General features: G+C 46.5%; 1 protein-coding gene across 1 annotated transcript in view; it reads right to left on the bottom strand.

Annotated features, from left to right (window-relative positions):
- ENTPD2 (ectonucleoside triphosphate diphosphohydrolase 2) overlaps positions 1–20,178 on the bottom strand; it is a 36,036-nt gene extending 15,858 nt beyond the window's left edge. The window contains exons 1-2 of the mRNA XM_033137853.1: positions 20,002–20,178; positions 1,036–1,153 (exon numbers count right to left, since the gene is read on the bottom strand). Coding sequence (XP_032993744.1) covers positions 1,036–1,153; positions 20,002–20,124 — 241 coding nt within the window. The 5' untranslated portion in view covers positions 20,125–20,178. The remainder of the gene's footprint in view (positions 1–1,035; positions 1,154–20,001) is intronic.
- Between the last annotated feature and the right edge of the window lie 7,427 nt (positions 20,179–27,605).

Below are 27,605 nucleotides of genomic sequence, written 5' to 3'. Positions count from 1 at the left end.
CTTTGTCGTGTATAATGAGATAAGAATCCAATGTCTTTGTTCAGACCAGGTCTCTCCATGGTTTTAAGTTTGGAAATTAGTTGCATGCTATGGTCCATGGGGTCACGAAGAGTCGGACACGACTGAACGACTGAACAACAACAATTAGTTGCAATTCAGCCACTTCTTTTTCCAGTCTATTTTTGAAATTCCTTTGTAGTAAGATAGCTACTTTGAGATCTTGTATAGAATGTCCTGGGAGACTGAAGTGTTCTCCTACTGGTTTCTCTGTCTTGTGATTCCTGATATCAGATTTATGTCCATTTATCCTTTGGCGTAGGGTTTGGCCTGTTTGTCCAATATAGAGAGCTGAAGGGCACTGTTGGCATTTGATTGCATACACAAGGTTGGAAGATGAGCAATTAAATAGTCCTGAGATGGTATGTTGGATGTTGTTGGGACCAGTAATGGCATTCTCTGGGTGTATGTGGCAGCAAAGTTGGCATCTGGGTTTATTGTAGGCTCTGGTACCAGTGTCCATGTTAAGTCCTGTTGTTGTATTATTGTGGGTGAGGAGCTGTTTGAGATTGGGTAATTAAAGTGAGAGTTAAGTCTGCTTTCAGAAAATATGTTTCCTTAGTGCAGAAGCGATACAGGTGGGTCTGAGTTAAAGGAGGATCCTCTAACAAGTTCCAGGCAGTGGCAACAAACAGAGTCGACTACAGATCTTTCATAAGTCTAACCAGCTGACGACCAGCTAAGATTTAAGGTACAGTGGTGCCTCGCAAGACGAAATTTATTCGTTCTGCGAGTGCTGTTGTGTAGCGAAAATTTCGTCTTGCGAAGCACCAATGGGGGAAGAGCAGTTTGACACACACACACAAAAATCGGAATTTTTTTTCGTCTTGCGAGGCAAGCCTATTGACAAATTCGTCTTGCGAGACAGCCTTCCGCTAGCAAATGCCTTTCGTCTAGCGAGTCTGTTAATAGCATGACGGGAGGTGCAGGAAGGGTAGAGCCCCCCCCCCTGCAGACTGGGATGCAAGCCACACTTACCCTCTACTTCGCACATGCTGTGTTGACTGACGATCCCGGTGTCGTTCTCCTTGTCCGCAGGCCACTTGTACACGAACATGGCAGTGTGGGAGGATCCTGCATCCAGGACAATTCCATACTGGGCACAAAGAGAGAAGGGGTGATGTTAGCTTCAGAAGGAACTCCGGATTGCAGATGGCCAAGCCCTGAAACTCAAAAGGTGACCCTTGACAAGAGGCTTCTCTGCCTCGCAAATTAAACCACCTCACAGGGCTGTTGTGAAGATCCTGCAAGAGGAAAAGCCCACCTATCCGACCCAACCAAGAGGTAGCAGGCATGGGTGTGTCATTAAAAGGGGATCAATGGGTAAGTATTATATTTAACACCTTACAAGAGGAGGCATTATTGGAGTTTATAAAAACGATGCATAGCATGGGGAAAGTGCACAGAGAAAAGTTTTCCTGTCTGCTGGAAGGTTCAGGACAGATTAAAGACAGTCCTTTTTCACGCAGTGCATAGTCCAACAGCAGAACTCCCTCCTGCAGGAGGCAGTAGTGGCTACCAACCTGTAGTGGCTACCAATCAAATTCATGGAGGAGGAGAGGACTATCAAAGGCTACGAGACACCTTGCCTCTTCTCTGCCTCCACGGCCAGAGGCAGGAATGCTTCTGAATAATGCCCAATGCTGGGAGACACAGGAGGGGAGAGAGGGCTCCGGTGCTCAGGTAACTACTTGCGGTTTTCCACTGGGGCACCTGGCTGGCCACTGTGAGAACAGGATGCTGGAGGGGCCACTGGCCTGATCCAGTAGCTCTTCTTCTGCTGTCATGAATATTATATTTTTAACCATGGTTGGAAGAGCAATCTCTGGGTTCAATCCTACTCCCTGCCTTGCATAGCCTCTTTCACTTCCAGTTTAGGAGCAAATTGTGAGAGAAAATAAAAATTAAGAAAGGTGTGTGTGGGGGGGGGGGTAAGTACAGTCCCCCCCTCAATCATGAAACTCATTGGGTGACATTTAGGACAGTCACTCCTTTTCTCTCTCGCCCCCTACCTTGCAGTGTTGATGTGAGGAAATGAAGTGGGTACCTGGCGACTCCCTGGGAAGGTAGCGGGCTCTCCTTCATTGGAGGCTTTTAAACAGAGGTTGGATGGCCGTCTGTCAGTGAGCCTTTAGCTGTGACTCCTGCCTTGCAGGGGGTTGGACTAGATGACCCCTCAAGGTCCCTTCCGACCCTACGGTTCTATGAAAACTATGCACGCGGCCCCAAGAGCGATGGTAGGGTTAAAAATAATAATGAATATATAAAATAAATATAATTTATTTAATTAAATTCGAATTAATCAATTTAATACAATTTAGGGAGGCCATAGGTAAAGGCTTGCCTCATTCATATACTTTGTTTTAAGCAACAGGGCTCCTGTTGCTTTGGGGTGGGGAGTGGAGCCACCACGCCCCTCTCTTTTAAAGTGCAAACTGAGCTTTGCCCACACTTAACTACGCTTCAAGTGGAGGATTTCCATACAGGGATTACAAGGCTACTCACTTCAGAGCTACGGTAACATCCCGGGCTTTGCTCTTTGCCAGAGAGAGAGCGTCAGGAAAGATTCGGCTGTCACCTGAGCAGAGAGACCCACAGCTCCTTCTCAAAACAGACCATGGCAGGAGAACGGCAGGGTTCTCAACGATTCCTGTCCTTTTGACCATCTATGGACTGAACAGCCATTCTATAAATAGGTCCTTTCTTCTCCCTCCGGCTTGCCAAAGCAAGCCCCACCAAACGCCCATGAAGAACGGGGAACTGAAACACACAAGGCTTCCGCAGGGGGTGGAGAAGGGGAACCCCATCACCAATGAGAGGTGCAGGAGAAATTTGGTCCTCATCATGTAAAGGCAAACCTACCCAATTCACATTTCCCGAAGCAAGAAGGGAACCGAAACAGAGCTGTGCATCAGAATCTCTGTTTCCCTGAATCTTGCAGTGCAGCCTTTTGGCCAATCAAAAAGGCCAAGCTGAAAACCATGCACAAATATGCATATATCAGGGGAAAGTGCGCATTAAATAATTCATATTGTAACATACAAAACAAAGTGTGTTGTATTAGGAAAACTACATACAGAAATGGATATATTAAGGAGAAAGGTGCACTAAGACACTGCTGAGTTTTCATGAGGGCATGAAAAAAATTATGCTGCACTGTCAATAATTGGACTACACAGTCCATACACCTCAGTATTGCCTACACTGACTGGCAGGGACTCTTCAGGTTTCAAGCAGGGAGTTTCTCCTAGCACTGGCTAGAGATGCCACTGCAGACTGTACTCAGGAGCTTTTTTATGCATAGCATGTGCTGCATCACTAAAGGGGTGAAGGGGCAAGAGATCCCGTGCCCACTGCAAAAGAGGGCAGGGCTTGGGCCACCCTCTAACAATGCCCCTGAATTGACCCATACACCTGTATTACAGGGGAGGAATCCTGAAGGTAAGAGAGAAGCTCTGAGCACAAGAACAGCAATGGAATATTTTATTATTACTACGACTACTTGGTGTTAAACTGTTTGGGAGCTGGAGAGCGTTTGCCCAGAGATTTTCCTTGTGCGGCGCACGGGCCTTTGACACACCAAAGCCATGCAACCAGAATGTGGTGCCGAACTCACAACTCCTTGATAGCCCCCTGAGTTAGCAGGCACTTCCGTCCAGTTTCATGTCAAGTGGGATAGGAAGGACGCTGATAAGAAGCTTGCAGCGGGTAGGAGAGATTCCATTTGCTAGGCAATCTCAGATCCATTCCCAGATGGCAAAGTCCAGCAATGTCTGCCAAAATGCCGAGTAGAAAGAAGGGAACGGGACTAGATGACCCTTTGGGTCCCTTCCAACTCTACAATTCTATCATCAAGTGCATTTGCGTCAAATCGTTCTCCCTGATTAGAGGAATACATCGTGAAATGCACTTGCTCCAAACTGCCCTCCCCACTTAGAAGAAAGGCCCTCAGGATTTTGCCGCAATTGCATTGTTGGCAACTTAAGACTTATACAGGAACATAAACTATTATTTATTTAGAAAGCTACCATCAAAGGAACAGAGAGCTTAAAAAAAGAGAGGCCCCTGCCCGAAGAGGTGAGCAACCAGAAGCACCTGAACATTTTCATCCCAGTTAACCCTTCTGTTTCCCCCTTCTCAGAAACTCAGATTATCTGTCCTGTGAGGCATATATGGGAATGTAGGAAGAGAGACCCACTGGGTCAGTTTTGCTGCAGTTGCATCAGCTGAACTTTGTAAGGCACAGGCAGCAGAATACTGTTGACAACCCAAGGTAACCCCCCCCCCCAAAAAGGCCAATGCAATTCTAGGCTGCATCAATAGAAGCATCCAAATCAAGGGAAGTAATAGTCCTGCTCTCTTCTGCCTTGGTCAGACCACACCTGGAGTCCTGCATCCAGATCTGGGTACCACAATTTAAGAAGGATACTGACAAACTGGAAGTTGTGCAGATGAGGGCAACCAAGATGATCAAGGGCCTGGAAACTAAGCCTTATGAGGAGCGGTTGAAGGTGCTGGGTATGTTTAGCTTGGAAAAGAGGAGACTGAGAGGTGACAGGATAGTCATCTTCAAATATCTACAGGGATGATGGAGCACAGTTTTCTGCTGCTCCGGAGGGTAGGACCCAAACCAATGGATTTAAAAACAAGAAAGGAGATGCCAACTAACCCTCAGGAAGATCATTCTGACGGTAAGATCCATTTGGAAATGGAACAGACTCCCTTGAAAGGTGGTAGACTCTCCTTCAGTTGAGATGTTCAAAGAAAGTTTGGATAGCTACCTGTCAGGGATTCTTCAGCTGTGATTCCTGCATTGCAGAGGGAGGGACTAGATGACCCTTGGGGTCCTTTCCAGCTCTAAGATTCTATTATTGTATTTAGCCACCCATCAATAAACATTTCTTGGGAATCCTACAGCATAAGATCAGAAACCCAATACTTCGCTACCTGGCTGCTCTTCTGCATTTGGTCTTGCTCCCGTGTGTCCAATGGGCAGGTTTCTTCTTCCAGCCTTTGCCAACTTGGAGTCCCCACCCACCCACCCACAGCCATTTTGGACTACATCTCCCATGAGCCCCTGCCAACGCAGCCATCAGGAGGGCCACAGGCTTTTGTTCATGGAACCACAGGAAACTGCCCTGGCCCATTAAGAAAACAACAACAACAACAACAATTCATACCATCAGCATGAACGTAATCCTTGGACACATACTCCTTCCAAGCCTCCTCTCCCTCAGCCGTCCCCCGGGGGCAGCCATTCCACCAGGCTGCCTCAGCAGGAGAGATGGGATGCTTTGCCGAAAGACCGGCTGCACCAAGCACCTCCTTCCCTTGAACTGCGCCAGCATTTGGTCATTTACAGGGACAACTGTTCAAGAGTTGGTGCCTGAGTTTGATCCCCTGCCCCCTCCTTGTCCCTCGTGTGCCATGTTATATTCTGTTCTTTACATTGCAAGCCTGTGTAATTAATTAGAAGAAATGGCTTTAGCAGATTAATGAAAGATATAATTGCTTAGAAGAAATTTGGGATGTGAATGATTTAAGGATATAAGATATTTTTTAAGATATAGAATATAAGGGAAGATTTATATTGGATAAGTAAATTTAAAGATTATTAAGAGAGTTGGTAAAGGTTAATTGAAAAAGAAACAAAGCTACCGAAAGAATATATATGATTTTAAAGGCAGTGGAGGGAACAGGGGAAGTCCCCTGAAGTTAAAGACAAGAGAAAAAACAAAGATAGGTGTTGAGTAAGGTTTGTATGTGATTTTTCTTTGTTTGTTTGTTATCTTCTATTTTGTTTATTGTTTATCATGTATTATGTTTCTATTGTGTTTATGTCTGCGTAATGTTGTTTTTCTTACTTTGTTTATTGGAAAATAATAAAAAACTTTAAAAAAAAATACATTGCAAGCCTGTGGACAGGGGCTGTCTAGTTTTAACGGAGTGTGTGTGTGTGTGTCAGCTACTCTGAGAGCCTTTCTGGCCGGCAAGCACAAGCACTTGGGACACAAGTACCGGTAGTACTCTACATGAAAGAAACAAAAAGCAATATTAAATGGGAAGGGAGATAAGCCTTCTTCGCGTTCCAACAAGTAACAGGGCACAATGGAATGAAATAGCGGCTTGTGCTTTGGCACTGAAGGGTGGCGGCGGCTGGCAAGTGTCCATCATCTCCACAAGGCAATGAGTCTGCCACACGGAACTCAAGAATGTCAAAAGGCAGGGCAGCTGAACACAGTCTCAGAACCAGCAAGGTAACCCCTGGAGGTCTTCCTTGTTCTGTAAGCTCTCTCCTGATGAACAAAACGCAGCCAAGAACCACAGGACTATAAGGGACCCCTCAGATTACATCCAAGCTAAACCCATCATTGTTATTGTAGGCCGTATCAGTTGCTTGGAATCGCAAGTGGGGAGTGAGCTGCCGTTGCATTCAGCTCCTGCTTGCCGGCTTCCCATAACGGGCCTCTGGTTGGCCACTGTGAGAAGAGGATGCTGGACTAGATGGGCCCCTCTGGTCTGATCCAGCTGCTGCAGGGCTCTTCTTAGGATACGTTCTCAAATTTGCAACAATGCACACACAGCACCAGCCTTCCACCCTCCACTTTGCAGAGAACCTGGGGTGATCCAGTTCTCTGTCAAAAATCTGGTGGAGATTCTTGCAAAAGGGTTTTTTTTCTTAATGCCTTCTGATTACTTAATATGCACCTCAAGGGCATTTAATTTTCTAGGGCGAGACTCGCTGGTTTGCATTCAAGCAATTACTTGATTGTCCTAAAGAGGCTGCCCAGACAACATGATGGTATCCAGAGCAAGCAAAAAATGCATTGTAACTGGTAACGCTGCTTCAGTTTCCTTTCAAACAAGTCCTGGCACCTCACTTACCCTACTAGTGCCTGGCTCTGTCTTAACAGGATGGGGGAGAAATTCCATCCAGATCACCTTTAAACGGGAGCCTGCCTAATTTTTTGCTTTCTCAAAAGAATATGCAGACAAAAGCACAACCACCCTCCAAAATATATGTTCCTCTGAATTTTGCAATGCCATTCTCCTCCAGTCCAGCAATGTGCACAAAAATACATAAGACTGGGTAAAGTGTGTGGAACAGTGTGTGAAACAAAACAAAACAAAAAATGTTGGGCAAAGCTGTGTATAAAGATGAATATATTAGCAGAAATTGGCATTAAAATGCCAATAAATTTTCATGAGAACTTAAAGAACAAAGAGCAGGCTAGTGTGAAATTGAACTCAAGATCCAATTCAGATTTAAGATTCAAGACAGGTATATCCAAACTCACAGAAGCAGGTCCCAGTTGGCCAACATTCTATGACAGACACCATACACCTGAGAGGAACATTTGCAAATACTCCAGGGCATTTGTGTAATGTGTGTGTGTGTGCGGCTGCGCTCAAATCGTGGTGGTTTCCTGCAGGAGCTTGGGCTTCTTCCCTTTTTTTGGTACCTGCATTGCAGGGGTTTGGACTAGATGACCCTTTGGGATATCTTCCAGCTCTACAGTTCTATGATTTCCAAAGCAGTTTGGCTGCAGTCAGGGGCGAAGGGCATTATAAACTCAGAGCAGCAGCTCGCTTGCTCTGCCCCCACAGTTTGCACATTGGTTCCGCCTATTGCAGCATCAGCAGCTGCCCCTTGAAATCTCTTTCCCATAACCTCTGACGACTCCAAGCCGAAAAGGGACATTCAGATCGACAGCCAGCCCATGTTCCCTTGTACATCTGATAGTCATCTATGCCTCCCGCCCTGCTCCACAGTCCAGCCTCCCCTCCCGTTTTTAAGCAAGGCTCCCCTGGAGCTTATTTAGCTACAAGATTCACAAGGCAAATCTTTCCGTAAACAGCGTATTGTGAGCTCAGCAACAACAGAGAGCGGCCCATTTCCCAGCCTGCACATCTGTAGGTCAAACCTCAGCCAGGAACACCCCACCCCCCCACCCCAAAAAATCATCTGCTTCCTTGACAGGCCCCCGCAAAAGAGCCTGGAGGGAAGTCTGTTTTTTTTATTACCCTCCTTTAGGTGGAAAATCTAGAGTTGGGACTTGGACTCTTGCAAATTCCAAAACAATACATGCTTTGGATTGCCAGATGCATGACTTGTAAAGACCACAGAATTCTTGGAAAGCTGACGCATTCAGGAGAGGGGTGTGTGCGCAAAGAATAACAACATATCCTAAGAGGAGCCTTGCTTGCTGGATCTGGCCAAAGGTCCATCTAAACCAACACCTTCAGCAGCCAACCAGGATGCCTTCACGAGCAGAGCATAAAGGCAAGACCCAAAGCCAGATTCTGAATTTCTTTACACCACTGAGAAAACGTTTCCTTTCAACTTCACAATGCATCACAAATTGAAAGCTGGAGGTGGCAGAGTGGGTTTGTGTTTCCACTTCAGAGAATGCCCTTATATAGCAAATTTTGAAAGGTGCTTGCATGAACTCAAAGTTCAAGCTTTTAACCATTTACCCACACCCACTGACCAAGCCATTGCAATTCATTGTTATGGCAGGATAGACAATGGGCCGTCAAGGCTAATTGGCTGGCTCTAAGAATGGGAGGACACGGGGTGAAAGAGACCCCAACATTACCACATGGATCACCTGAGCTACCCTCTTGACCAGCCTTCATTAACCTGGTGCCCTCAGCCCTCCAGCTCCCATCAGCCACAGTCAGCATAGGCAAAGGCTGCTCTTGACCAAGCATAGGCCCTCCTGATGTTTTGGGACTACAATTCCCATCATCTCTGACCACTGGTCTTGTTAGCTAGGGATCATGGGAGTTGTAGTCCCAAAACATCTGGAGGGCCTAGTTTGCCTATGCCTGCTCTTGACCACCTCTCCCCCCACACACCAGTACACAACCTCAACTTTCAGAAACTGCACTGGCCTGTCAACCAGCATGTATTAATGACATCTTCAGCCTGAGAGTAATCTTTCTTATGCATCAAATGCTGTGGGGAGGGGGGATTAGGCAAGACCAGAACAGGGATGCATACAGAGATGCATTGAATAACCACCTGTGGATGGCTACTTCAGGCCCAGGATGGGGAACCTGTTGCCCTACCTCCAAGGTGTTGCTGGACTACAACTCTGGCCATCATTGAATATGACAGCTGGGGATAATGGGAGTTCAACTGCATCTGCAGGGCCACAAGTTCATTACCTCTGCCTTAGGCTCACAGGTGCCTTTTATGCAGCTTAGGACCAGAGTTCTTTCTGTTTGGGATAATTCAGACTGAAATCCCCAGGTGTCAAAAAAAGTTATTTATGTATGCTACAACTGTGGCTTGTGTTTTGTTAGCCCCCAAATGAAAAACGAGCGACGTCCCAACCAAAGAAGAATGGCAACTTAAGTTGACAGAAGATGCACAACTTGCAGACTTAACATACAGAATAAGACAACGAGATGAAGATGTGTTTAAAGAAGATTGGAAAACGTTTATTTAATATATGGAAAGTAATTGTGTACAGCTGAAAACGCTGGTAGCATTAAGATAAATTCAACTGTGTAAATAAGTTTTGATGGATTCAATAATGGAATGCTGATTTATATTTGTAAAATATAGCCATTCCTCTCCCTCTCATTTTGAAAAGACCTCTATGCATATTGTGCCAAAAAAAGAAGAAGCCCTGTTTGATACCACACTATACAGGGTGGGGTACGCCCCACCCCATATAATCAATCACAAGACTTGGCACATGCGCACCATTTGACTGGCAATGCCCATCAATGGGGGTGGGGGTGGGCTCCCTCAAATATTTTTTTTTGGGGGGGTGAAGACCCCTCAGCCCCTAGGAGTTTGCACCTATGTCATGGCCCAACCAGAACTCTTAGCAGAAATCCTGAGAAAGGAAATAGCCACAGAGGCAGAGAGAGAGAGAGATAATGAATTCAAGATATCCTCATTAAAACAGTCTTGGAGAAGTCCTGGCACTCAATCTGCCGAACAGAGAAGAATTTTTCTAAACGCAAAGGGGCTTGTTCTGGCAGCGGCTGAATATGACCTCTGCAAAGAACATCTCTAGGATTCCCAGAAAGAAGAAGAAGAAGAATTGATTGCAGCTTCTCTGTGTCCTGATTTGAAATAAAGAAGGGAAAGACCTGGAGTCTCTTGCAAGCCCTCCAGGATGCTGCTTGACACTTGCAGCTCGTAGTAGATCATAAACTGTAGATTTGGAAGGGACCTCAAGGGTCATCTACTCCAGCCCCCTGCAATGCAGAAATACGCTGAGACTTGTTGCAAGGCAGCATCTAGAGGGCCACATTTATTCCTCGGGGCCCTGGAGCACCAGGAAACTTGGCTGCCTCACTGCACATCCCTACATATAGTTTGTGAACAAGTTAAAAAGCAGAGGTCACAACACCAATCCTTTGGGGTCTCCATTTCCTACATCTCTTTATTTAGAGAATTGTCCATCTATTCCCACTCTTTGCTTAGTGTTTCCCGTTTCTTAATAGGTTCCTGGTTCACACAAAAAAAGATCTGATCTTTCATTCTGTGACTTACTCAGGAGTCCTTGGTAAGGTGCTTAGATTTTCAAAAATATTTTGACAAAGTACACGATTTCAGCTGGGTCACCTCTATGTGCCTGTAGATTCTATCAGATAACTCTTAAAAGGTTAGTGAGACATGGCTTGCCTTTGCAGAAGTCATGCTATTTCTGCTTTCTACTTTTGAAGTCAAATATGAATGTTACTAGGAACGCGGGTGGCGCTGTGGGTTAAACAACAGAGCCTAGGGCTTGCTGATCAGAAGGTCAGCGGTTCGAATTCCCACGATGGAGTGAGCTCCCGTTGCTCGGTCCTACCTCCTGCCAACCAAGCAGTTCGAAAGCACGTCAAAGTGCAAGTAGATAAATAGGTACCACTCTGGCGGGAAGGTAAATGGCGTTTCCGTGCTCTGCTCTGGTTCACCAGAAGCGGCTTAGTCATGCTGGCCACATGACCCGGAAGCTGTACGCCAGCTACCTCAGCCAGTAAAGCAAGATGAGCGCCGCAACCCCAGAGTTGTCCGCGACTGGACCTAACGGTCAGGGGTCCCTTTACCTTTATGAATGTTACTGGCAGTTGTCCATTTACATATGTGAAGTTATGGCTCTATGATCACTGTTGCCAATCAGTCCAGCAACAGTTAACATATTGCACCAGGCCATGGGCACCACTTAAGGTTCAGTCCAGGGTCACCCCACCCCCACCCTCTGCTTCGCTCTATGGCCAACTGTTCTGGGGTGTGGTCATTCAACTGCCTTACACCATCAGACCACTGGGTGCATCTTGCTCAGTATCTCTACATACACTGACTGCCAGCAGATCTCCTGGGTTTCACACAGGTAAAGCAGGTGCCCTTGGACTGAGCTGCAGCCCTTCCCTGACCCAGGTCTTCCTTGTATTCCTAAGATATCATGTCAGTTTGTGACAGCACATTTTGTCACTTCCCAAAGCTCTACTTAAACCCACCAGTGCTTCCAAGTGAAGAGAGATTGAGAAACAGGGCTTCAGGATTGCTCATTGTCTCTGTTTGGGAGGCTGCAGATGAAGTCACACTTTGGCAGAGTTACAGGAGAGCCAGGGAGAGTTCCAGCTGGAAAGTAGGAATGGAAGCAAGGGAAAGAGCACAGCATTTATATAACTCCTGAGTGACTTGAATGCTAATCTGGAGGAAGAAGGAAGAAACACCAGAGGAGGCACCGTCAGACTTGAATGAAGAACCGAGCAGAAGGGGATGGAAGGAGATTAAGTCCTGGGAGGTCACAGAGCAAGGCTCCAAATCATTCCTTCGACTGATAGATTCAGGCTATGACAGTCAAGGTTTAGGTAGCCAAAATAACATCACCCTCCCCGCACAAGAAGGAAGGAAGTCAAGAGGCTTGGGGCTGCCCCAAAGTTTGGAGAAGTACAAAAATAGTAATAAAATTAAAAAAAAATACTCAGTAAAAAAAACCAAACCACCCAGTGCAGTCGGAGTGGTGGAAAGAGAAAACTGCTGAATAAAGACCGAGCCTCAATCAAAGGATACTGACTGACAGAGTGGGGATGGAAAACAGGGGCATGGCTGACTGGAATGGCTCAGATCCTGATCAAGTAGCACTCCATATGGCAATCTGTAGCCCTCCAGGTGTTTATAAAAATATTTACATATGATGATTCATAAAATCATAGAATTGTAGAGTTGGAAGGGACCCAAGGGTCATCCAGCCCAACCTCCTGCGTTGCAGGAATCTCAGCTAAAGCATCCCTGACAGGCGGCCATCCAACCTCTGCTTAAAAACCTCCAAGGAAGGAGAGTCCACAGCCTCCTGAGGGAGTCCCCTTAGTTGCTTCTTCCTATATATATCAGAGCCGTTTACAACAATTGTGTGTAAAGGCATACAATAAAAACCATATCAAAAGGTTAAAATCAGAAATCAGCTAACTTTTGTGGAAATATGTATTCCAAGCCTGAAGGAATAGAAATTTTCAGCGGATATTTAAAAGTTGAAATGGAAAGAATTTGCTGATTCTCCGGTGGTAGAGTGTTCCACAGGACTGGCTCGGTTTCTTGATGCTTTCAAATGAACTTAACCAACTCAGAGAACGACCAGCAGTGCTGCTGCAGATGATCTCAGTGACTGAGATGGGATATAAATATACAGGTGGTACCCTGGACCAAAGCTATTCAAGGTACTGTAAACAGATACAAGGACCTAAAACCTTGTTGGACTCCAACTCCCATCATCCCCATCCAGTCTGGCCAATGATCAGGCATGATGGGAGCTGGAGTCTGATAATATCTGTAGGGAACCATGCTGAAAGAGAACGGATTAGGGGATCATGGTTAATGCAAGCCACTCATCCTTTTACTGTGGTTTAGACTTTGCAAACTGACTTGAAACGTCTCTAGTAAATGCAGTCCACGAATTAGCCCCAAGGCTTTCCTGATCTCCCTCCAGCAAAGTCAAGGTGCCAAAAGGCTTCTGTGCATGCAGGGCAGGTTTCTGGATGCAGGCCTCAGCAAAATTGTGCAAGATTGTTCCCAGGCTTCTTAAAAGGCTCTCTCCTGCCCTGGCAAAGCAGCACTCTTAGACTTGGCTGGGGTGCCAAGGGATTTAAAGAGATTTACATACCAAGCATGGTAGGCAGGGTGCCCGTGCAGAGACCGTGCCTCTCCCCCCCCCCCCCCGCACCACCAGGAGACTCCAAATGCAATGCTCCCACAGCAACCAAAAGCAGAAACCCGCCCTGAACCATCTCTATATTATTTCACTTTTCTCAAACAGCTTTCCAGTAACTGTGTAACATAGGTCACTGTGGCTCTTCCCATGGTGCAGATTAAAGGGGATGATGAGCAAGAATACTGTACTTGAAGCAAGGTAAAGGTAAAGGTAAAGGTAAAGGTAAAGGTAAAGGGACGCCTGACCATCAGGTCCAGTCGTGTCCGGCTCTGGGGTTGTGGCGCTCTTCTCGCTCTATAGGCCGAGGGAGCCGACGTTTGTCGCAGACAGCTTCCGGGTCATGTGGCCAGCATGACTAAGCCGCTTCTGGCAAACCAGAGCAGCGCATGGAAACGCTGTTTACCTTCCCGCCAGAGCGGTCCCTATTTATCTACTTGCACTTTGACGTGCTTTCAAACTGCTAGGTGGGCAGGAGCTGGGACCGAGCAACAGGAGCTCACCCCATGGCAGGGATTCGAACCGTCAACCTTCTGATCAGCAAGCCCTAAGCTCTGTGGTTTAACCCACAGCGCCACCTGGGTCCCCCCACCACCTGGGTCCCAGTGGAAGCAAGATATGAACCCACAATTCCCCCTCTCTGTCGTTCATCCCCCTTCTATGGATCCACAGATCCCATGTCCACAGGTGGGAAATCTTGACTACCTTTAAATAAAAATAATTAAAATAAAGTGACCCACCCTCGATCCTATGTTCTGGCAGTGCCACCTCAGAAATCAGCAGGAGATGTAAGCCTGCCAGAGGCAGGAAGTAGGTAAACCACAAACAGGAGCGGAAAGCAATGATCTCACTTAGCCAGCACCGTGGGTCCCAAAAAGGGCAATCAGGGGGTGGTAGTTGATGGTGATCTACTGTTTGTCTGCCCTATCTGTTCTAGAGATAGACTGCCCCCGCATGTGGAAATTCCATTTACCTTTCAACTCTCTGCGGCCCCGTGGAATCCATTTTCCATTGGCCTCAACATGGCAGTGGGTGGGGAACAGCGAAGCTGCAATCCAGCAACATCTGGAAGGTTACAAGTTCCCCATCATTGTGCTAGGGTTAACTCCTCTCCCCTTCATTTTACAGCGTCCCTTCCAACTCTACAATACTATGATTCTATGGATGAAAGGTTGGCTATAAATGCAAAGATCCATAGAGCCCTAGAATCTTTCTTCCATAGAATCATACAACTGTAGACTTGGAAGGAACCCCAAGCGCCATTTAGTCCAATTCCCTGCAAGACAGGGATCTCTCAACACAGTTTCCCATCCAGTTTGAAACCACACTGGACGCTGCTACCATAGAAGCCAAGGTGGATGTGGCTTCCAGGTGCTCACCCACCCAGTCCAAGACCAGACCTAGATCCCATCAGCACCAGCTAATGTGGCCAGGACCAGCACCAGCTAATGATTGGGAACACTGGGAACACTCCAGTCCAGCAACGTTATCTAACCATATCTCTCTCTCTACATCGAAAGCCACCTAAATGGCCTCCATCATGATGCAGGGCAGTGAGATATACAAAAGGAAATGCTAGCAGATTTGCTTACATTTATGCATGTCTGCTTTGTGCCCTACAAGGAAGATACAAGTATGAGATTTCCATGGTGCAAAAATGTGGTCAAAGAAAACGATGACTACAAGGAAGTCTCTTTCGCAATCTCTCCACACAGCCTCGCTCCATTTGCAAACTGCACCAGCAAGTATATATATTCTTAATGTTTAACCTGACCCAGCCTAAATGTGCCACTTCATTTCCTAACCTCACGTTGCCATTTCACAATAGACCCTTGTTGCCGAATAGCTGGGATACCTCTCCCGCTTGCCTCCTTTCCTCTGGGGAGGGCGTAAGCAGCAGTGCCGCAAACAATTTAAACGAAAACAAAATCCAGGAGGCGGAGAACTACCACACTGCCCTGTGTTTATTTTATGGCAGGAATTGCACGTGGCATGAGGCATGCTTGGCAACAGTTTCCACTGTGTGGATGACACAAGAGGGCTTCCCCGCTCTAACCTCACCTCATCTTCCCTGACAGCAGATATTGTGCCTGCCCTGCTGATGGGAACACAGATAGGCCCTGAACTTAACTGGGAATTTGTGATCATATGGAAGGCATCTTGTCTGTCTGGCATGGTGCTCAGCACCCAAAAAGGGGCCAACCCAGATGCCCAGATGGAAGAGGCTCCCAGGGAGAAAAGATTAATGCAATCTTGTAGTGTTTATATAGTACTGAAATGCTACTGTTGTTGTTTATGTTGCTCTATTTGCTATTGTGTTGTTGTTGTTGTTGTTGAAAGATATGGAAGGAGCAAGCAGAACCTTGATGAGTGTATAAAAGAGAGTGGGGAGCTTTGGATGTGAGGCTAAGCTCATGGATCTAGTACAACCCTCATCCCTTTGATGCAGGAAATCTCCTCATACAACAACCCTGAGAGGAGGCCACGCAGCCTCTGCTTTAAAACTTCCAGTGCAGGAGAAACCACAGTCTGTTCCACTGTCTACCACAGGGGTAAGCAACCTAAGGCCCATGGGCCGGATGTGGCCCAATCGCCTTCTCAATCCAGCCCACGGATGGTCTGGGAATCAGTGTGTTTTTACATGAGTAGAATGTACGCTTTTATTTAAAATGCATGTCTGGGTTATTTGTGGGACATAGGAATTCGTTCATTTTTTCCTCCAAAATAGTCTGGCCCCCCACATGGTCTGAGGGGCAGTGGACTGGCCCATGGCTGAAAAAGGTATTGACCCCTGGTCTACCACTTCATTCAAAGCCTTTTTTCTTGCAACGTCAACCCACTAATCTGGGTTCTTATCCTCTGGGAGCAAGAGATAAAAGAGAACAGCATTCCAAATATTTGAAGATGGCTCCTATTGCATAAAAAAAATATCAGGCATCTCTCCAAAACAGAAACTACAAACTGTCCAAGAAGATACTTCACACCAATCCAATAAACCACCATGAAAAAGGAAGGCACAGAAACTGGGAGTATTTCCAGCAAACAGGTTGCTTGTTCAGACGCTGCCTTGTACCAGGTTAGACCTTTTGTCCATCCAGCCTCCTCTGACTAGCAGCAGCTTCCCAGGGTGGTCTTAGGCCTTTCCCATGACCTGGGGTCTTCTGCATGCCAAGCAGATGTTCTATGCCAGCAAAGTCCTTACCCTCCCTGATCTAAATGGATGATCCTTGCATTCTTAAAATGTTTTGGAGCGCTTGAGCTGGCTGTTTGCCTTTCTCTTCAGGGAGAAGGGAAGAAAGATTGTGGCCATTACTCCATGCCAGTATTGGGAGGGGGTTGGTTTCTGTGGTGAGAGGGTCAAGTGCAAACCCTGGTCCACTGAAAGATCTTGAAGGAGCTGATGTGTGTGATAAACTGGGATTTTTCTCCCACAGGGTGAAGCTGCCCACTAGGCCAGGTGTGAGGAACACCTGAGGCCATTCAGATGTTGCTGGACTATAACTCCCATCATCCCTGACTGTTGGCAGTTCTGGCTGATGGGAGCTGGGGGCCAGCAGTACTGGGTTCCCCAAAAACAGGACATTAAATATTCCTAGCAGGCTTTGCAACTAAATGAGTTCACCTGTGTCTCCCTCACCAGGTACCAAAGGCCTTGCAGGGATAGCAAGAAAGTGCATTGTCATCCAGTCCATTAATATTTCTTAGCAGATTCCCCCCCCCCACACACACACACCTCCTTCAAACTGTTGATAATTGGTTTCAAAAGGGGTGGGTGGACAAGGTCAGGGGGTCCTTAGGTCCACCCAGCAATCCACTGTTTCTTAAAAGAACACTCACTCAGAAGTTGTTCTTGTTAATATCTCAGCTTGTTAATATTAACTAGGAGATGTAAAGATGGGTAATATCCAATGATAGATTAATGGGCACATTCAGTGGCACTTTGTTGGAGACAATGCATGACCTTTTAATTCATTTTAACCCCTTCTGCTTTGAAAAAGTGTGGTGTGCCATCTGAAAGATTTGCACCATGGCTTGTTTGTTGGTTTTTTGTTATAAGTAAAGGTAAAGGGACCCCTGACTGTTAGTTCCAGTCGCAGATGACTCTAGGGTTGCGGCGCTCATCTCGCTTTATTGGCCGAGGGATCCGGCGTACAGCTTCCGGGTCATGTGGCCAGCATGACAAAGCCACTTCTGGTGAACCAGAGCAGCGCATGGAAACGCCGTTTACCTAGGCTCTGTGGTTTAACCCACAGTGCCACCCATGTCCATGCTGATAAATAAGATACTAATGCAGAGTTCCATGTCCAATGTCCTGGACATAACCCAGTTTTAGCACCCAGTAAAGCCACCCACGACCCTCGCCTCCCCCACATACATAACACAAAGTATTTAATTAATACAACAGAGGGATTATAGGCATTCAATCCTGTACTCAAATTATTCTGTCACATTCAGAAATATTAGCCTCTGGTTTTAGATGGTGCAGCTTGGGTGTGGTTATTCAACAACAACAAGTTTGTTGTTTGGTCAGCCAAATACAGGTTATAGCCAAAAAGCAGAAAATGAAGAAAATGAAAGATGTAAGCAAACAAAGCAATCTCAAAAGATTGTTTCCTTCCCCAGTTTAATTATATTTATTGATACTTGTCCAAAGATATACAAAAGTTCATACCCAGTGCAAAATATATTTTTATAATACACTGAAATACTGTAAATGTTTAATCTAAAAAGGAATAAGGGCAGAAAGAAGAAGAAAGGGAAAAGGGAAAGAAATACTGTATGAAAAAGACTCCTGGTTCTCTGTCCTGCTGGTAAATATAGTTTTCACTCATTAACTTCCAACCATTCTATCTTCTATAAACCATTTTTTTAAATCTTGAAATCCAGACATTACAAGTTCATTTTCTCTTTCATACGAAAAGTCCATATGAAGTTTCCAGTCCTCAATAAATGTCAGTAAATATTTTTCTCTAATTAAACACGTTAACTTTGTCATCTCAGCTAAGTACAAAATCTCAGGAGCATATTAAAACACAGGTGATAATTTTATTTTATTTTAAATAAGCAGAGCATGAGTTTATTCAGGAGTAAGTAGGGTGGCACTTTGGGTGTGCTCAGAGGTACTGTTACATTTTTAGCCATCACTTCACAGCTATGGTGGCTGGCCTTCCAGAAAATTTGTCTTCCACTTGACTGTTAAAACAACAACCAAATCTCAAAGCGGCTTACAAATATTATATTATATTATATTATATTATATTATATTATATTATATTATATTATATTATATTAATCAATAAGAAAAACTAACAGCAGTTTAAAACTTTCAGAAAGGCAGAAAGCAGGGAGACCAACAGTAGGTGGCGCCAGAGGCAACAACAGACAGGGCCTTAAAGGACCGTCCTTCGTTGCGCTGCACGAAGAGAGACTGGATTAGGTCTGAGTTCCAACGAAACCCCTAAAGAGTTGCTACCATTGAATCACAGTGCAAAGCGCTGGACTATCCCACTTGTTCACCAGAAAGCTAAACTTTAAACTGCCCAGAAGGAGCCTGCCTGCTGCCCTTCCTTCGCCACCCGTTCAAGTGATCCCCTCTCCCTAGTAACCCATTTCCCTCCCCAACCCCATTAACCCTGCCCGCCTGCAATCAAACCGCCTGGAAAATGCATCTAGATCGACAAACCTTTAAACGCCGAGACAACAGAACGCAAAGCAAGGAGATGTCCCCACGCCTGTGAAAGACCAACGCTTTTAACACAGGCGCGTGTTTTTGGACCCAACATATTTTTATGGTTGCAAGTTGTTTTAAAGTTGTTTTAAATATTGGTTTTAATGCTGTAACCCGCCCTGGGACCTTAGCATGAGGGGCGGCTAATAAATTAATAAATAACAATAATGATAAAAGAAAATTTGAGCGTTGTCCCTAATGACTCTCCACACACACACACACACACACACACAAACTGGAGATAGCCTACTTCTCCACAGCTTTTGAATAGAAAGATGAAGAGGTTCCTATGGAAACTGCGTAATACACTGAGCTCTCTCCAACTTTGCATCCTGGATGGGGCCCTTGCATTTCATCTTCTGAACTCTTCAATTGGATAAAACATTTAAGTTGGTTTGCTTTTAACTCAAGAGTTCGGACTGAACTGGAGGTCATTAAATGGGTTTGGAAACTCGAGGCGGGGAGAAGCGATCATGCCACCACCCGCAGAAAAGTGGAAGTTAGAAACAACACCCTATCCCATCTCCCTGTTTGAGGAACTGGTCCTCTTACACTGACTGGCAGAAGCTCCGTGCGGATCCACTTGGAGACGCCAAGGACTGGACGAGGAACTTCCTGAGCGCAAAGCAAGCGTTCTGCGGCTGAGCTACAGCCCTTCCCCTACTGAAATAAGGTTCCGGTCCTGATTGTTCTGAATAAAGAGCTGGATCAGAATGGAACCATAGGAAGCCGCCTTATACTGGGGTGAGGCCACTGGTCCGCCTAGCTTAGCGCTTCTCTCCAAGGTCTCAGACGAGGGAGGCTGCCAGCCCTGGTGGGTGATACCCATGACTGCGCCTGCGACCTGCCGCGCATAAGGCAGATGCTCTGCTGCAAAGCGCTGCCCCTAGCCCGCTCAGTTTGCAAAGCTGAGTGCCTCTGCACATGCTCGGCGGTGCTCTTCTTCCTGGAGAAGACAGAGCTGTGCCCCGATTCAGGTATCTTCCCACCACCAGCTGCAGCGGAGGCTACCCCGGACGTCTGGATTGTGCCGGGCGCTGCGCGCACGCTACCTACCTTAAAGGCGGGAGGCTCCCGCAGGTCCTTGGCGGGCAGGCAGAGGAGCAGGAGGCCCGCCACGGCCGCCAAGCCCAGCCCGCCCAGAACCACCGCCACCTTCTTGTTTCCGCCGCTGCCCATCTTGCTGCTTTGGCCGCCTGCAAATCGGAGCTGATGCGCCTCGCCTGGGCTCCGCCGCTGCTCCGAAGCCTCAGCTCCGCCTCCTTCCTGACCGGGCGGCACAAGGGGCTGGCGCAGCCAAAGAAGGAAGGCGAGGCGGGACCTGACTGGGCAGGTAGGGGAGAGTCTCCTCCTCCTCCTCCTCCTCCTCCTAGCAAAGCTGCCAAGTCAGCTTGGACTGGGCTTCCTGGGAAGTATCAGCGCCCCATGCGTGGGGATGGCAGGTCGGTGGAACCTCTCTGTGCAGGCTCAAGCTACCGCCGATTTATGTGCTAATGTCTCTGTTTCATAAAATTTGTGCACCATTTGACTGTTAAAACAGCAGCAGCAGTAGCAGCAACAACAACAACAAACAAACAAACATCGAAGCAACTTACAAAAAAGATAAAACAATAAAATTCACAGTAAGGAAAAACTAACGCAGAATGTTACATTTTCTTAAACATTCTGCTAAAAGCATTCTTGTTTAAACAAAGCTGCCCAGATGTTTAAATCTGTTTTAATCTATTGTTTATTGTTTTAAAAAAGTATGTTTTTAGCAGGTGCCACAAAGAGTAAGGTGAAAGCACCATCAACAGGCGGGGAGTTCCAAAGTGTACAGGTGCTGCCACACTAAAAGACTGAGTACTTACAATACGGAATGGGTACAGCAGGTATAACAGTGCCCAACCTGGCAATCAAAGCAGTCAAGTGGGCATATATGGGGTAAGGAAATCTGATAGATACCGTTCATTTCCATCCTACCCTTTCTTCAAGGAGCTCAGGGTGGCACACAATGGTTAGGATTGATGGAGGTTGCCTTCCTCTTCTTCTTCTTCTTCAGCAACCACTCGTAGCCAAGTAATATTGTCTTCAATGAACACAGGCTTAATGGTCAGTGTGGATGCCAATTTTGGATCCACACCGCCTTCCACAGTGGGGACACAGTTTTCCGTGTGAGAGTTGATCACAGTGAGGATCTGCCAAACATGCCTTCTTCTTAGCGTGGCTAAGATACCCCAGATAGGTGGGGTATAAATATTATCATCATCATCATCATCATCAACATCATCATCATCTCGTTTCTTCCTTTCATCCTGAGTTCATGCCTCTTCAAAGTCCAATACACATTGGTAAAGGATATCCCCCAACTGTAGTGCTCGCAGGCCAGTGTTTCCCAATGTTCCATGCTTATACTGCATTTTAAAAAAGATTTGCCTTGAGAGCGTCTTTAAACCTCTTTTGTTGTCCACCTGCGCTTCACTTTCCATTTTTAAGTTGGGAATAGAGTAGTTGCTTTGGAAGATGATAATCAGGCATCCGAACAACACGACCCATCCAACCAAGTTGATGGAGGTTGTATTCCTAGGTTAGGGCGTCAGCCTAGGAAGAAGGAGTGAGTGGGGTCCAAGTTAAAATCCAAGGCCACCTAGGAAGTTCTCTGGGTGGTGTTGTGCCCACTGCTATCTTTCAGCCCAACCTACCTCACAGGGCTGTTGTTAGGAAGTGAAGAGCCGCCTAGCCCTCCTGGGAGGGAAAGCAGGCTATAAATGTCATAAAAATGAGCCTCTTTGTGGGCTCCCCTTCAACAGAGGCATCTGAAACACCACTGTAGGAATCCCGGGTGCCAAGCTACTCTTTATTTGTTATGTACTTTTTAGTAAAGATGCCCATCGTCTGCCTCAAGGTCACAAGGTAGTAGGATACATGTGCAAGAAATACTAAGTCCCATAAAAATGTGACCATTTATTTGTTCCAAAGATGTCTAAACAGTGTAGTCATCCAAAGCATGAATTTCAGGGCAGGGCATATAAAGATCAAGTATTAGGACAATTTTAAAAACAATATACTATACACTAGAACAGTTGTTCTCAAACTTTTTACCTGGGCCCACACTTTCAGAATAAAAGTTTGCTCACACCACACCAATAAAGGTAAAGGGACCCCTGACCATTAGGTCCACTCCTGTCCGACTCTGGGGTTGTGGCGCTCATCTCGCTTTACTGGCCGAGGGAGACGGCGTACAGCTTCCAGGTCATGTGGCCAGCATGACAAAGCTACTTCTGGTGAACCAGAGCAGCGCACGGAAACGCCGTTTACCTTCCCGCTGGAGCGGGACCTATTTATCTACTTGCACGTTGAGGTGCTCTTCGAACTGCTAGGTGGGCAGGAGCTGGGACCGAGCAACGGAAGCTCACCCCATCGTGGGGATTCAAACCGCCGACTTTCTGATCAGAAAGCCCTAGGCTCTGTGGTTTAACCCAGAGCGCCACCCGCGTCCCACACCACACCAATAGATAGATAGTAAAATATTTTCTTGGATAACAAAGTCACACACAGCACCTCTGTTTTCAACTCATAGAGTCCTTCCTAGCTTTTTGGGAGTCCAGCAAAAACTGGAGGACCACAGGGGCTTGCCATCCATGCTCTAACCATTCCACCACACTCCACCACTAGATAAATAGGTACCGTTCTGGCGGGAAGGTAAACGGCGTTTCCGTGCACTGCTCTGGTTTGCCAGAAGCGGCTTAGTCATTCTGGCCACATGACCCGGAAGCCATATGCCGGCTCCCTCGGCCAGTAAAGCAAGATGAGCGCCACAACCCCAGAGTCGTCCACAACTCGACCTAATGGTCGGGGGTCCCTTTACCTTTACCCAGGACACACGGTGGGCAAGGTCCACTTTTTCTTCTGCAGATGCCCCTTCCAATTTAGGAAAATGGAACTGGTGATATCTGGCATCTTCTGCTGGGAAAACTAACTAATAAGCGAGTGTTCTTGGGGGTAAAAAAAAAAAACAAAAAAAAGAGGATCCGGATTTCATACCTGTTTAGTCTGAGTCTATTTTACTTGGAAGCAAGGAGGGACCTGGTCAAGGACACCTCTTGGCCTACAAGCTGATACAGCTGAGACGGTGACCTTGATTACTCTACCTCAGCATAATAGGGTCCTTGTTTTGTAACCTTGCTTTGTCTAACCACAATGTCTATGGTACATACAGTTTTAGTCGCTATATTTGACACATACCTGTGGTTTATCTGTTTTGGTTTTATTTCATGTCTGTATGATCTATAATTGCATATGGACTATGTATCTTGTCGCAAGATCCTGTTCTGCACAACACCATGTTCTGCAGAATTAATAAAGAGTATTTTTTATAATTAAAAAGTGTCATTGAAAAACTATGAAGCCCCCCTCCGTATGTGAGCAGAATGTGTTTTGCTATTTGGACAAATCCAGCTGCTGGATAAGGAGAGCATTTATTGATAACTCTTGCTGACAGCTCTGTACCTCCTTTGGCAGACTGCATCATGACCGGCCTTGATTCCTCTCACATGCAGAGAGATAAGGGGGGGGGTCTCCCAGACAGTTCCTTCTGAGCCAGGCTGCATCACCCAGAATTCAGAGGGAAAGTCACCTAGGTCATTTCTTCCCAATGAGTTTTCAAATTGCATTTTTTATATTGCAGGACACATCATGGGGGAAGCAGGGAAGTGATTCCTCACTCGCTAGGTAAAGGTAAAGGGACCCCTGGCCATTAGGTCCAGTCGCGGACGACTCTGGGGTTGCGGCGCTCATCTCGCTTTACTGGCCAAGGGAGCCGGCGTATGGCTTCCGGGTCATGTGGCCAGCATGACAAGCCGCTTCTGGCAAACCAGACCAGCACACGGAAATGCCGTTTACCTTCCCGCCAGAGCAGTACCTATTTATCTACTTGCACTTTGACGTGCTTTCAAACTGCTAGGTTGGCAGGAGCAACAGGAGCTCACCCCATCGCAGGGATTCAAACCGCCGACCTTCTGATCAGCAAGCCCTAGGCTCTGTGTTTTAGCCCACAGCACCACCTGGGTCCCTCTCCTCACTCGCTACACATTACCTAATTTCTTCCCCCCCACCATGCTGAACTGCTATTCAATGAAGCAGTTCATTGAATATGTACATTGCACAATGGCTGCTCAGATGTACACACACACACACACACACACACACACACACACACACACACTAACTGTGGCCTCCACTCACAAACTGGGTGGAAGCTGGTTTGAAGGAAAAGAAAGTAATACACACACGGGGAGGGGTGGTGTGTGTGGAAGGGAAGTCTGTCTGGATGACACACATTTCCAAATGTGTGGTCCTGTGTATGAGAGGCAAGAATCTATAGGAGGAAGGTTGCTAAAACAGTGAGGCCAGTTACTTCATCAAGGTGATGGCCTTAAAAGCTCAACTAAGTACCCATCGTTCACATCTTAAAAGAGTGAGCTCTCTTGCCAGAGACAAATGGGTGAGCCTTTCCCATCTCACCTGGCAGGATGCCAAGTCATTTTAGGATGGAGAACATTCCCGCATTGTAGGGGATTAGACAGCTCAGGACCGCCATACCACAAGGACCACCTCTTTCCATATGAACCTACCTGGACTCTGAGGTCATCTTCAGAAGCCCTCCTTTGTGTGCCTCCTCCACAAGGGGTCCAGAGGGTGGCAACATGAGAACGTGGCCTTCTCTGCAGTGGTTCCCCATTTGAGGAATGCTCTCCCCAGGGAAGTTCAGCTGGCACCTTCATTATACAGTACACCTTTAGGCACCAGGCAAAAACATCCCTTTTTAACCAGGCCTTTGGTGGATCCGAGTTACATCCTATGCCCTTTTAAAACGTGTTTCTGGGGTGGGGTGGGGGTGCGCTATTGGGTTGTTGTTTTTATTTTTATTAGGTATCTTGTGGTTTAACAGTACATCTTGATTTTATTCTGTGAACCGCCGAGACCTCCAGGTATAGGTCGGTATATAAATTCAATAAATTAATAAATATAAATATAATAATGATGATGATGACAGATGACCCTCGGGGTCCCTTCCAACACACTATGATACTAACAATAGGCTGGGAGGTGGGGGCTGTGTGAGAGCGAGTTTTGGCTGATGCTGGAAGCTGGAGACATAGAGATGTAGCTTGCTTTATGGTGGACTTGGGGCTCCCCTGGAAACTTTATTGGAGAAGAAGAAGAAGAAGAAGAAGAAGAAGAAGAAGAAGAAGAAGAAGAAGAAGAGAAGGAGTTTGGATCTGATTTCCTGCTTTATCACTACCCTGTGGAGTCTCAAAGCGGCTCACATTCTCCTTTCCCTTCCTTGCCCACAACAAACACACTGTGACTTTGGGACTGACTCCAGGTGCTCCAACCCTGGACCTGACCTTATGGATTGACTTTGGACCTTACTCATTGTATTGGGCCTGGAACATTATTTGACCATTTGAACAGTCTGACTACTCTCTGGATATATTGAGGTTCAGGACAGGGCTGTTTTTACCCTTTCTACACCTTTTTTGCAGTTTAAATTGATTTATTTAATTATTTCCTGGTGCTGCACATACATATGGTTGTGCATGAGCTGAATGTATAAGTGGAGAGGTGCCTGTACATAGTGTGAGTTACAGGTAAGTAGCCGTGTTGATCTACCATAGTCGAAACAAAACAAAACAAAAATCCTTCCAGTAGCACCTTAGAGACCAAGTTTGTTCTTGGTATGAGCTTTCTTGTGCATGCACACTTCTTCTGAAGAAGCGTGCATGCACATGAAAGCTCATACTAATAACAAACTTAGTTGGTCTCTAAGGTGCTACTGGAAGGAATTTTTATTTTATTTTGTACATAGTGTGGTTCATGCTGGACTGTACACACAGGCTAACTATTAAAGATCTGTTTAACATCCTTGCAACGGATTTTGGGACACATTCAAACCATATATTTAAAGTGCTATGGTAACACTTTAACAGGCATGTCTTCACCAAAGAATTCTGGGAGCCATATTAGTTTAAGGGTGCTCAGAGTTTGTTAGGAGATCCCACTATTCCCCTCTCAGAGCCACAATTCCCAGAATTCCCTGGGAAGAGGGACTGATTGTTAAAGCGCTCTGGGATGAGAATGCGGGAAGGGTCTCCTAATAGCTCTCAGCAGCCTTAGCAAACTACAGCTCCCATAATTATTTTGGGGAAGCCATGACTGCTAAAGTGGCATTGTAGTGCTTTAAATGCATGGTGTGAATGTGGCCTTTTATTTGTATTTCTGAAGCATTTCAGCTGGAACAAATGACGCATGCCCAAGGGCATATCAAGGACTCCACCATCACCCCCCCCCCCAAAACAAGGACAGAGAACAGAAAAGGCTTTGTCACACTAAATAACCCTCCCTGTGTGGGGTGGTGGATAACAGACTCGCTAATTATAGCCATTTCCTCCTAGCATCTTCCTTTCTTTTATTCCTCTTCCACAATTAGCCTGGCAAACACATAGCCTCCGCAATTCATTGAAAGCGGCCTTCGTGGAAATAATTTGCTGGAGGAAGAACGAGGAATCCTCTGCCCCCCCCCCCGGCACCCTCCACTCCACCAGACTGTACAGGCTGCCCTTCAGTTGGCATTTTAAAAGGTCCCAGAAGTCCAGTCCGTTGGGGCTGGAAGATGACAGTTCGTAATGTCCCAACCACACAAAAACAGAGAAGGGGACGTCTGGCAAAGTGTGCCCAGCGGCGAAGATGGCAGAAACTGAGAAATATTTGTTTGAAGAAGATCAAAGCACTTTTCACTCACCACCTCCCGCCATCACCACACAAGCAGAGAACAAAATGTCCACTAGACAGAACCACTGGTACTCTGCTCACACATTCTGTTCCCAATGGGTATTCGCCAAAAGCTTCCAAGAAACCCAGAAGATGGGCTCACTGGAGCCTTTCCCAACCTGGTGCCCTCCAAACATTTGAACCAACTACTTCCATTGACGTCATACAGCTGCGCTGGCTGGTGAACATGGTGGTCTGGAACATCTGTAGGGCAGCCCAAGTTAGGGGGAGGCTGGCTTAATGGTATGTCCCCAGAACCTGACACTCTGGGGTCACCCACACTTCTTCTTCACTCAGCGCTCCCCAGCCCCCCAGAAAACCTATAGCACTGATGATGTAGCAAATGCTCTGATTCAGTACTTAAGAGCAGGTTTTCTGGGGGGAAACAGTGAGGCAAAGGCAAAACTGCTCAGACGAGTGCTTAGAAAGCATGGAACAAGTGGAAAGTCTCTTGGGCCTGTGCTTTCTAGGCTTAGGCCAAGCAGAAGAGTGGATGAGCCCTCAGAGGCAGGCAGCTTTTGAATGTGGATGATCAGTTTCTCCCATCTGCTTTCCTCTTTCACGCTCTTTTCAGCACTTGAGGTAGAAAAGAGCATCAAAATAACCTGGCCACTATAAAGAAATTCTGCCCCTGGTGTACTCATTTTCCACCCTCCCATTTTGATTCTCTGGCTCCATATCTGTATAAACTTATTATCCCAAAATACAGACTTGCTTTCACACTTGCAGGACTGGATGTTTTGCCATCTGCTGTACTTGAGGGTCGATTCCAAAAGATCTTACCTGAGAAACGACTTTGCCCCTGCGGAGATGGTAGTACAGAAACAGTGGCACACGTCCTCCTGTCT

This window comes from Lacerta agilis, chromosome Z, assembly GCF_009819535.1.
Source record: "Lacerta agilis isolate rLacAgi1 chromosome Z, rLacAgi1.pri, whole genome shotgun sequence".
In the NCBI taxonomy this organism is placed as follows: domain Eukaryota; kingdom Metazoa; phylum Chordata; class Lepidosauria; order Squamata; family Lacertidae; genus Lacerta; species Lacerta agilis.
Note: the sequence above shows the minus strand (reverse complement) of the source record. Positions and strands in the feature narration are given on the sequence as shown.